General features: G+C 43.6%; 1 protein-coding gene across 2 annotated transcripts in view; it reads right to left on the reverse strand.

The window, feature by feature from the left end:
* The window catches only part of CA10 (carbonic anhydrase 10), a 321,453-nt gene that overhangs the window by 22,671 nt on the left and 285,932 nt on the right, over positions 1 to 12,850 (reverse strand). For both annotated transcript variants that reach the window (XM_063123160.1, XM_063123159.1), the window contains exon 6: positions 2,695 to 2,790. In XM_063123160.1, the coding sequence (XP_062979230.1) occupies positions 2,695 to 2,790 (96 nt within the window). The remainder of the gene's footprint in view (positions 1 to 2,694; positions 2,791 to 12,850) is intronic.

Below are 12,850 nucleotides of genomic sequence, written 5' to 3' on the forward strand. Positions count from 1 at the left end.
GGTTGGATGCACGCCACATGCACATCTTAGACCCTGTCTAAGCTGCAGTTGCACTTGGGTACACTGTGGACACTTTGACTGGGTTCGGACAACACGATAACCAATGGTAGTTTAAATAGTAGACAGTTGGGCATAGCTAGACCTAAGGTTTATCCCTGGATTGTCCAGGGGTCAAACCTGTTCATCTAGGTGACACACAGGGGATCCAGTGCTCAGGCAGGGGCAAACCCTGGATGATCCCAGGATAAACCTTAGGTCTAGCTGTGGCCTTGGTTATTTAACCCACTGTGGGTTATCGTGTTGTGTGGCAGGAGTTTTTAAATCAATGGTTGATTATTTCCCCAAAATAACCAATACAAATAACCAAGGCTGTGTAGAGTTGGCAATTTGAACCACCATTGGTTATCCTGTTGTGCAGAGGGCAGCATTGGTTATTTCCTTGGCCACCATTGGTTATTTCATCAGCCACAGAGTCGCAAGACAAGAGCAGTCAAAGCGGCTGCTGCTCTATTCCAGCCAGTAGGATAGATTTCTGGCTGTAATGGTTAATGGGATACTAGTGGGAGGACTGAGGGAGGGAAGAGAAGTGGGGATGACTGAGTCAACTCAGCATGGACTAATAGTCAACTCAATGCTGGTCCCAATCCATACCACAGTTAATTATTATGTCATGTGGGTAGTACCCCCTAGATAAACCACTGTTGAGTTGATTGTTACCCCACCGTTGACTATCGTGTTGTCCAAATGCAGCCAACGTCATTTACAGCTGGAGCATTTAGAAAGGGTTCTGTATTTGGCACAGGTTTATACATACCATGTTTATTCCTGCCTAATCACAAACAAGATAGAGCACTACCACTGCTCCTGCATTCATATTTGATGTGTAGAAAACGCTACAGCACACATGGCCTTAAAGTACTGTTTTAAAACAACAACAACAAAATCCCTTTGATATATGGGCTTTCATCATCATGACGGTGCTTTGAAGTTGCATGAGATATTCTGATATGGAATGCGCTTTGTTCTTGTCAGGCAACGAATCACCTTCTGTTTCTTCAGCTACTTTTTTGAACTGTATTCTCCTCAGGTCTCTGTCTCTGTATATATTGATGCTTGGTCAAATTTCCATGTTGTGGACATGATTCTGGACAACATGGCATGAGGGTTGCTGAGCGGAACCTGATTTTATATAGGAATTAGTCAGCACTTGAAATTTTCACTCTTGTGTTTGGACTACATGAGAAAGCCATGAGCTGTAATTTCTAGGAATAATTCAGTACAAAGTTGCATCCTGCATTCAGAAAGTTTTCAAAATTCATGGAACAGCAATTTCTCTTCCTCCCTCACCCCCACCTCATGCTCCCCTTTCTTTTCTAGAAATGTATTATTGATATTAACAGAAGGGAACTGAACAGTATTTGGAATATGACCCATTATTTATTTATCCTATTTTTATACAACTTAATATTCTAAGATCTCTTAATATCCTATGGTCTCAAGTGTTGATCAGCATGGAGTGGAGATACCTATATTACTGGACTAATGTCTGTTGTTGTGGAACAGGGGCACTCACATGTTATCATACAGAGCTTTTCAAAGTCAAAGGAACAACCTCCCCAAATATTAGGGAAGGAGAGCAAAGATGGATTTGTTTATCAGTGCAAAGACAAGCAGATCAAAGCATCACTTCGTCTACAGGATGCTTTAAGGCACTGAGATAAATGGATCCTATAGAAAAAGAAAAAGCTCATGGAATAAAACTCCAAGCACATATTCTTTTTTCATCGACAGCCTAAAATATGAGGGCTCAAATACCTATTTGGCAGCTCTATTGAATCTAAAAGCTGCAGCTGATGAATCGGATTCAGAATTGTTTATCCTCCAGCAGAAAAGTGCCACTCCTGGAACATGTCTTCTCCCTCCTCCCCTGTGGCCATCCAAATCTGTTCCAGAGAGTCCTCCAACCCCCTAGACCAGATTTGGAGGGCACACCGGGGTGTGTGGGTGTACATAGGACAGGAGAGAAACTGGAAGTCCCATTTTGGGAGTGGCATCTTTCTTTTGGCAGAGGAATAATTCTGCATCCATCCCCAAAACTGCAGCAGCTGCTTAACCCTTTCTCCACCTATCACTTTTCCAATATATCCCTTTCTCAGCCTCTTTCTCCCCAGCGGCAGCCAGTACAAATCTGAGAGACCATTTTTTGGGGGGCGGGGGGAACAGTTGGAGGAGTGAGATAAGAATTTTGTACCTATTTGCCTACAGAACCTACAACCCCTCCCCACTCTCGCCCTGCACAAATTGACACTCTGGCAATGCAGATCAAACAAATATGGCCACATAAAATCCATTTGAAAACCATTTGTTAAAGTGTGTGTGTGTGTGTGTTTGGGTAGGAGAGAATGAGGACAGGTTGAGAAAAGCAATGGATGCTCTAACAGCATCGGTAGAAAATAAAGAACGATCTTCATGCACTTTTTAAAGGATGAAAATTGTATTGATCAATTTCCCATTGAGGGGTCGGCCACATTGATTGCTTTCCATTCCCCCACAAACTGTGATCAGCATCTCAGTACAGTCAGCCACTAAGGCTTATTCAAGGACTTAAAAACTAGCAGCCACTCATGCTCCTAATTTCTTAAAAAATTCTGAAGGGAATATAACTGAACATTGACAAAATTGCACTATACTTACTTTCATAAATATAGAAACTACCACCAAGCCATTGGGACTTTTTGCAGCTTCTGTAACATTTGTATATAACTCATGGTTATAGTGGATTAGTTGAACCTAAGGATAGATGGGAAAATGAAGATTAAATACTGGAGAATCAAACCTGCTGCTGTCTTTTAAAACTACAAATACCCTCCGTATAAATGCAGATTTCTTTGCAATATGATCTCCACCAAGCTCATAATTGCACTTCCCCCTCCTGGAGGTTTTGCTACCCGCATTATTTTAATAATCACAGTGACCATCTGGCTTGTACTGGCGCCATCCCAGTAGTTCCTCCTCTCTATTGTCAATAAGTGAATTTAACACATTAAGATGCGAAATGCACTGCAGAAGCCAGCACTGTTCGCTTGCTGCAATACCAGTCAGTTTACCGTAATAATAATAATAATAATAATAATAATCATCATCATCATCATCATCTGGTAACATGTCTTTTCTTCAGTAACCCAAGCTCCAAAGAGGGATGGTTGGAGGCGGACCCTTTGCATAATTCAGAGAGACAGAAACTGACATTTCAAGTCCTAAGCATTTAAATTACATAGAGTTAAGGTTCACAAAAGCAACCCAGGATGAGGTGCCTGAAGACATGGTCAAAAATAATCTCAGATTTCAAAACTCTACATATAAACTGGAGCTGCACAAGTTGTTACATGTCATGTTAAATGCAGCCCACCAAACATCTATGGTGCTCTCCCTGGGACCATATACTTTCTGTATCTGCTGGCTCTGTGAATTATAATCTATTCCTCTCCACAACAACGCTTGAAGGGTACAGGCACCTAGGAGGCCCTAATAAATAGTGAATGGGCTATTTTGGCTTGGGTGTGTGCGTGTGTCACGAATTATACAGATGTCATGTAAACCAAATTTACAGATGATTTGGACTACAATTCCCAGCATTCCTGACCACTAGCCATCGTGCTGGGGCTGATGGGAATTGATATCCAAAACACTGGGCTGGGGAAGGCTGATGTAAATGATGTATTCTTATTCTTATATAATTTATATACCGCTCCATAGCCAAAGTGCAGGAACTCATGACAGCCTTGATAGCCACACCCCAAAAAGAGTCCATAGGGGAGTCCAAAAATTTAGGCAGCTGCATTGATCCATAGGCAGCTCTATGTATATAATAGTGGCTTCACATTCCCAATCAGCCATGAAATTTGAGGTGGCCAAGTGTCTCCCACTCCCAGAAGACAGTCCTCCATTTGAAGGACTGCTATTTTAAAGGACAACCTGGACAGCCTTTTGTGTGAAAGGCTGTCCTGGCCAAGTCCAGTTTAGGGTTAAAGGACCATCAGAAGGGAGAACTGTGCCTTGAAGCTGCCCATCAACAGTCAGCATCTAAACAGACTGAGCAAGGCACACAGGTCCCCTGGTCACAGTCTTCCAACTATGGCAATATGCACTGTAGTTCTATAAATCTGCATCTACACATATAAATCAGTATGTGCAAATTTTATACAAATTGCTATCCTCTTTGTTTGGGTGACACATTTCCTCTTTTCTGGTAATTTTAGATGCAATCCAAGATCTCTTGCAATGCTGCAGGTCTGAGAGCTGAGCCATTGGAAAAACATTGGATCATGAGCTGACGCTACATGGGGAGCAAAATGCCTTGTATCTGATTGCTTAAGCTAGAGATGTGGGGAGAGCAATCCTATGGCCTCTAAACAGCATCAGGGGGACATAGGATAGTTCAGATTCCAAGATCTGAGGTCAGGGACAAAGCTCCAACCTCAGATCTAGGAGTTTGAGCTCCCTGCTCCCTCCTCCTCACAGCTGGAACATAGAGAACTGCACTGGTGAGCTTGGAGAGGAGAGAAAGGGGGCAGTTCTGTGGGTGGGGAGGGGATTAGGGAGGCCCTCTTATGAAGAATCCTCTGGCCTCTCCAGCCACCTTCCATCCCTGCGCTGAAGTACCGCAGTTCGACAGGCAAAAAGGCCCATCTAGCAAAATGCAGAATGGGAAGAGCACCAAGGTGAAGATCACCTTGGTGCTCTTCCCACTCTGCATAAGATGCCCATCAGCCTCTGAATTCAGAGGCTGATAAGCATCCTGATAGGAGTGCACCCTACGTGTAATAAAAACAGCCACGTAAAATGTCAACTTCCATTGCAAGAGAGAGAGAGAAGAATGTCTGAATTCAGCAGCTTTTAATTGGAAGGTCAAAACGGTTGACACAATGGCCATAGCTAGACCTAAGGTTTATCCCTGGATCGTCCAGGGGTCAAACCTGTTCATCTAGGTGACACACAGGGGATCCAGTGCTCAGGCAGGGGCGGACCCTGGATGATCCCAGGATAAACCTTAGGTCTAGCTGTGGCCAATGTCTTAATTTCTCTTTGTTTATAATCCAGCAGAGGAAAAGAAATATACTGTTTGACCGTTTTTTTAAACACTTGGCACAAGAACGAGCAAACAAACTAAACTGGACAGAAGAAGTAAAAATGTCAAAGGTAATGAAGCCATCCACAGAGTTTTGACAGCCAGCAGAGCTGGGGGAAGCCTTAACACAACACTATTGTGATCTCTCTTCTAAAGGCCTTGTAAGAATTAACGAGGTTTTCCACTAAGTGGTGACAAGAGGTTGCAGACTCATTAGCCATCAGTTTATGATTTTACTGAACTTTTATAACATCTTAAGTCATTAGGACTGTGCTCTTGTCTTGTTGGCATTTTTGGACATGGCAGCAATAGCTTTGATTTTTCTTGACTAGCACTCACTCCAGAGGTCAATTAGTTCAAAGAGAAAGAGGACGTGACCACTGGTTTGTTTTGTCTTCTCCACCACCACTCAGAGATGGAGGCGTGTCATTTCATTTATTGCATTTTTATACCGCCCAATAGCCGAAGCTCTCTGGCCGGTTTACAAAAATTAAAACTACAACAATGTTTAACAATATACTAATCAACAATATCACAATAATATTCAAAAGTATACTAAATACAAGTTTATAGCAATGCATGGAAAGGAGCTGGGATTAAAAGGCATAAGGAGTCAAGGCGGGGTATGGACAGTGTTTAGCTCGTGATTCCACAGTCCCAACAAAGTCTGTGTAGACATTACACATCCATTCCTGAAAGCAGTGTTTGTGAGGTCAACATTAGCACTGCAGCAATTTTTTTTTTGGATCCATTCACTATTGACTATTCATTACCTGAAAGCTGAGCCAGGAACTTTTTGGTTGTTGTTACAAGTCCTTGTAACAACACCTCACTCAGCTTTCAGTCCCCTTGACAGGGAGCAACACAAGTTAGGCCCAAGGGAGGAAGTCCTGGTTAAGTCTTCTAGGGGATTTTTCAGAAAGTTCCAGTAGTCGGAGGGATGCAAGGATAACACAGGAAAAATAGCAAAATAAACAGCACATACAACAAGGTAAGCACAGAGACCCTGCACCTTGAAAAAAAAATCTCTGAAATTTTTCAAAAGAGGCTGAAAAATGACTTCCTCTTTCGCAGGGAAATGAAGAGGTCAAGAACGGGCAGGTGGGGTTTTGACACAACACCAATCAACATCATTAGTACATTGAACTCTAGCACTGCCCATGTGGGAAATTTTACCTCAGGTGCTACTAGACCTAATGGCAGAACTGTATGTTATGAGGAAACATGGATTCCCAACTCTGTGTTTGTTTCATAACACTAATGTGAGGCAGAGGAACGTTTGCAACTGAGAACTGGGAGATGAGAAGGGGGCTTAAACCCCAATTTACTTTTTTACCCAGTGCACTGGCTAAAATCTGGCTTTGCTAATGCAGGGACTACCATGTTTACTTCTGGGGCCTTGCTAGACGAGGCCCCAGCGCGCTCTGAGGCCCGGTTTCCCTGCTGTGCGTCCAGATGAAGCACAGGGGAATCCGGGGTCAAGCTGTGCTCAGACCTCCCTTAACGCGCCATAAGCGAAGTTGCTTATGGCACGCCTTTTCCGCAGCCCCGGCCTGAGGCTGGGACTGCAGAACGTCTAGCAAGGTCCGTGGCTTTTTGCGGCTACTCACTTACTCGCGAATAGTCGGAAAAAGCCACGGACTGGGCACAGCGCTCGGGCTGGGGGGATCCCGGAGGGGGGGACATAGGAGGGGGGAAGGCCAGACTGGCAGGAGAGGGGGATGGCGGAGGGCCACACGGATGGCGGAGGGTGACACGGGATGACACGGGATGGCGGAGGGCGACACGGGATGGCGGAGGGCGACGACGGGGACGAGGAGGGAGGGCGGGGAAAGAGTGGGTAGGAGGCATGGGAGGGGATCAGGAGCGGATGGGGGGGCTTAATTAAAAAAAACAACACCTACCTTCTCCGGAGTCTTCGGGGCGCACGTGGCCCCTTTAACAAAACAAAACAAAAAATATATGGCTGACGCTACAGGGCTTCCGCAGTCCCTGCGCGTCGGCCATCTAGGAGGCGGGGCAGCGCACGCTAAAGTTAGCGTGCCCTCGCCACGCCTCCCTGCCGGCTTATCCGGCAGGGTCTAGCAAGGCCCCTGGTCTTTGCCTACCCATGAAAGTGTGTGTTTCAGCCAAGGCAAAAGACAGGTTTGAGTTACTCTGGCCTTTATGTTTGCAGAAATGGGGATCAGACACTTCTCTTTTGTCCCTGAATCTTAGGACAAAAACTGATACCGGCAGCACTTAGCAGGGACTAATTCATTCAGCCACAATCTCCATCTTGTGGGCTGCAGACCTCATAGCCATAACATCTGGCCCAAACATTTGATTTTTTGTTTCTTCCCACCATCCCACTGCCTGCCCTTTTTGTATCACCCTGATGAAGACTTCTGGAGAACTCAAATGCTGGCACATTCTTTGGGGGGTATATTTATTGATCCAAACAAAGGCATTACCCAACTGTGCATTTTGATTTTCATTCTAACTAGTTTCCAATCTCAGAAGCTTGTTTATTTCCTATATATTCCTAGGCAATATTTTATTCCCTGGAATGCAGGAGCTGTACAGATTCATTGAGAATGTTTTACTGACTTGTTTTCAGTCCTAACAACACCCGTGAACTTTTCACTGTTCCTGCTTTCCCTCCTCTGAAAATAGTACAGCATAGTAATATGTGTGCATGTGAATGTCAAAGAAACTTAGGATGACCTACAGGCTTCCTAACACTTCATAATTTGGAAAAGCTAATACAGTCAATGCAGTGTTATACAATCATTTTAATGGGATTATTTGTGTATAGGCTATAAGTAATTATCCCTATTCCACTTACATTCCAAATAATATAGTTAAAACTTGATCACACACTGACCCACTTTTGCTACCAGGATTGTGGTCTCCCCCCTCTCCTTCCACTTCTGTGTATTTAAATTGCTGTTGATTCTGGTTGAATTAATTAAATACATCAGAAATTTTAATAATAAAATTGACTTAAAATCTCATGGCAAGTAGATTTAAACACCATTTATAATGAAAGGCCAAATACGCTAAATCAACTTAGCAGATGGGGATTGTAACAATTCTTATTTCATTACAGCAGTGGTAATTTATGGTATTAAAATGACTGTTTTTAAAATAAATGGGCCATGAGAGAGATTGAGAGGGAGGCGGTGGGGGTGGGAGGTGGAGAGAAAGAGAGAAGGAAAGAATAGGGCGTAAGGCAGTGGGGAGGTATAGGGACTATTTCTCTTTGCTTCCATACTTCCCCTGCTACCATGAATCAGAGAGGAAGGGGGACGATGCAGAAAGAAAGAGGAGGCAGGAGGGACAGGAAAATAGGGATGTAGAGACAGGAATAATAGAAACTGAAGGGGATGTGTTGAGTATTAGAGAATGAAAGGTAAGGGAAATGAGAAGGGTGGAGTATGATATGGCCTGTGCAGCATAAGAGGAAATGTTCTAAGGGACTCAGAGCTTTGGCACACATATGAGTAAGATACCGGATGGGACTATGGATGGGGGAGACACTTGTTTGGTTGACATTTAAATACGAACTTACCAAATTTTGCACTTTCGAACCAGAACGTGAACCAAAACTCAGTTACCCTTTGAAAATTCACACTTTTCCACATATGCAATGGAGTTCTCCAATCAAAAATGTATGCATTAGGGGAAAGTTCACCCAAAGAGGCATATGCTAAGGAAAATAATGTTCAGAAATACATTCTGTGGGGAAAATATGCAAAACATGCTCACCAAATGAATATGTTAGGCATGTGTTAGGAGAAATATGCACAAAAATGTGTAGGCATGTTTGTGCAAACTTAACCACAACGAAAATTCTCAAAGTTTGGGATGAACTGAACTTAAGATGGAAAAGTGGGAAACTGAGAGATACTGAAATTGACCGATTCTTTCATCCCTAGATGTGGCTTGGATTTAAAGAGAAACATAGGCCATAGCTAGACTTAAGGTTTATCCCTGGATCGTCCAGGGGTCAAACCTGTTCATCTAGGTGACACACAGGGGATCCAGTGCTCAGGCAGGGGTGAACCCTGGATGATCCCAGGATAAACCTTAGGTCTAGCTGTGGCCATAGACTATGTGGCAGTACTGAAATTATGCTGTATGTGTGTGTTGGAAGGAAGCCAGCCATTTCAAGAGTGGATCCCAAGGTTCTTACATCTCTTTTTCTGTCTCCACATGCACGCACGCACGCACGCGCGCACACACACACATCAGCTGGTCCTAGATAATTTCTTACGTGTGTTGTTCCCAAGGAGAGGGTGGAACAACTAGCCTAAGAGCTCTGAAATGGCAAAACATCCAACAAAGATAGTCTTGCTTTAAACATTTGTCTTGTGATTTCTACGTTTATTTTTGTTTTAGCTACTACAGAGGGGGAAATTCTTTACAGACATCATATACATAACATTACATTTCCAGAAAACCCTGAACTGTCATTTTATACAAAATGGTGGCTCGCTAAGGGGATGGGTGGCCCTGTGGTGCTTGCTGGGTGCTCACCTGGCTGTCCAGTGGCTTATGCAGTGTGGCAAGTGGTGGCAGGCAGCAATGGAAGCTTGGCTAGCCCTTGGCGAGAATGGACAGAGGTGAGGATGGACAGAGGCGAGAATGGACAGAGGTTTGTCCATCCAGCCCTATATGTGAATACAGGCCTCAGGATACTACAACTGGAGTTCTCTGGGCTTTGAGGGCCATAGGTGATCTGAAGTGTGGCTCCAAGAACACTTCTTAGTGGGAGATAGCACGCCCTATGAGCTGGCCATCACAGAGCTTATGAAAGAGACACTAAGAATCTGTCCACTGTAGCTTTGCGTTCAAGACACTGAGCTGAGTCTCCTAATTTTTTTATTTATTTTTCATAAAATTCAAATATTGCCCTTTGTCTATAGGATCCCAGGGCAAACAACAAATCCAATATAAATTACCCATTCCAAAGAAAGCGTAACAGCAAATAAAATAAATGGAGTTTAAAAATTAAATAATCCCAAAAGGCTGCCTTGAATCCCTCCTTTCCCACCGCAGGAAACAGATTTCTGTGTACCCTTAGCGGCTGGTCAATTTTAAAGCATTTTTTTTAAAACAGCTTCATGATTAGCTTCTCAGCTTAGTGCTCAAAAAGGTCTTTGCTGGCATTCAGAAAGCGATTTCCGTGCTTTCTTTTTTTTTTTTTATGGCGAAACAGACACTACCATTTGAAATAAATGTCTTTCAATGATCCTGCGTGTGGCTGCTTTGCTGCAGAATGTCACCTCCGGAGCTGAATCTCAATGGTTTGGGACTCAGCTCATGATAGATCATCAATCTTCCCTGCTGCTCCTAACACAGCTATGATCGGTGGAGATGCTCAGCCTGACAAACATTTGATTTAAAAGAGAAGGTGCTGCTGTTGGCAAAGTGTACTCTGCCTTGAGGTGGCTTGTTTGTCTTAATATAGTTTGTGTCAACAGTCAGTATCCTGACATGTATGCAGGATGCCTCTGGTTATTAAGCAAATGCATTTTTAACTACTGCAGAGTTTGAATAATACATTGAAATGTTAGTGCATGTTAGCTACAGGATCAACCCTAGGCATTTAAAGAACCTAAGCAGGATCTGGGGTGGTGGCAGCAGCTTTTCCCTACACCGTCATGATGATGAAAGCACATATATCAAAGGGATTTTGTTGTTGTTGTTTTAAAACAGTACTTTAAGGCCATGTGTGCTGTAGCGTTTTCTACACATCAAATATGAATGCAGGAGCAGTGGTAGTGCTCTATCTTGTTTGTGATTAGGCAGGAATAAACATGGTATGTATAAACCTGTGCCAAAGGATATACACTGTTTCACCCTTTTCAGCTACTCATACCAAGTTCCCATTGCCTCCCTCTGGCTACAGACAGATACCTCCGAAGGACATAGTTTACGCAAGGGATTGCTTAGGTTGCCCAGTTTAAAAGGGCTTTATGACAAAATTAGCACTAAGAACCCAGAATTGTGGCTGAGACCTCAAGTCTTAAAGCAAGGGTGGGCCACTTAGGGCCTTCCATATATTTTGGTCTGCAACTCCCATCAACCTTCACTATTGGTTATGCTGGCTAGTGCTGAAAGGAATTGTAGGCCAAAACGCCTGGATGGGATGGCCACAGGTTTCCCATCCCTGCCTTAAAAACAATTCTTCCCCATGGTTGGTGTTTATCATGTCCCCATGGGTAGTGTTTATCATGGCCTTCCGTACCAGGATGGGGAGCTGTCCAGCAGCACCAGCAGTGGAAGGGCCTCATACCGAGTAAGAGGGGAGCTGTCCAAAACATCATTAAGTCAGGGCAGTTCTATGGAGGTGGTTGCATCAGCAGCTACCGGATAGCAATTGAACATTTAAGGCATGGGTGGCTGTGGGGACCTGTGTTATTCCAGATGTTATTGGACTGCAACTCCCATCATCTCTGTCAATGGTCTGGAGCTGATGGGAGTTGGAGTCCAAGGAGCTGATGGGAATTCAGTCCATGCTGTTTGGAACTGATGGATGTTGGAATCTAAGGACCACAGATCCCCACCCTTTGTTTATGTACTCCACCTAGGTGTCCCCCACTCTGCCTGGTTCTGATTGTACTTATGGTCATGGTTCCTCTTCCCAAATAGGGCTCCACCAAAGAGCAGAGAGGACCATCCAGGTTCACCCCATCCCTACACCAATACAAACATGATGTACACCAGCATGTCATGTCGTGCAGAGAGATCCCCGCCCACTTCTGGGGTCCCCAGCCTGCAGGCTGCACTTGCAGGACAGGTGGGCAAGAGGGCTTGTATAACAGCTACAGGGCACTTTCAACAAACAATCGGTGTTGATGGTGTGGGGAGATCTTTGCTGGGAAACTTTAAACACGTGAAAACATAATTTTATACTGAAAGCATCATTTATAGTAAAGGATAAAAAGAAACCCCCCTTTAGTTCTGGTTTTGAGCTTCCAAGCTCTTGTTATAAGCTATTGATTTTCTTTAGAAGATTCCCTTTGTAAGATTAATTTGCCAGGGAACAAGTGAGCCTCCTTTGCTTCCCTTGAGGAACAAAACCTCCTTTTTTCCCAGGGAGAGGGCTAGAATTAAGATTAATTACTCTTATTTTAGTTGACAAAAAAATCCAAATCCAAATGTGTCCTTGTTCAGTGTCCCAAGATCCATGTTTGAGATACAATGGTTCTTAGCAATTTGAATACAGAAATAGTCTCATTAAGAGTCCACTGTATTCAGGTTTTTCCTATTGCTAAAGCAGGAATGCAGGAATTCAACAAAGTGAAACTTCCATCTGTGGCAAAGCAGCATAAGTCTGGTAGGAGAAGTTGGAGATGGGGGCTGGATCCAAACTTGTCCATACTTAGAGCAAACCCATTGAAATCAATGCACAAGCTATGAAATCAATGGGACTTAAGTTAGTCATTTCACTTAGGCAGTGGCTTTTAACAAGGGATGAAGGTGATATGATAAAGACATTGGGTTGGATCCAGATTTAGTTATACTTAGATTAGACCCATTGAATCAATGGGACATGATTCATTTCAATGGGCCTACTGTAATTAATTCTGGATCCCACCCACAATGTCTTATGGTGTTTGCATTCACTTATTTTGCCATCCTGCTCTGGCCAAACAGATTTTGCAGGTTTTTAAAGCACTACTAAAACCTGTGATCAGTTACGATATTGTGATGAGTGTAAACACCAAGGAC

Source organism: Elgaria multicarinata, chromosome 3 (genome assembly GCF_023053635.1).
Source record: "Elgaria multicarinata webbii isolate HBS135686 ecotype San Diego chromosome 3, rElgMul1.1.pri, whole genome shotgun sequence".
NCBI lineage: Eukaryota > Metazoa > Chordata > Lepidosauria > Squamata > Anguidae > Elgaria > Elgaria multicarinata.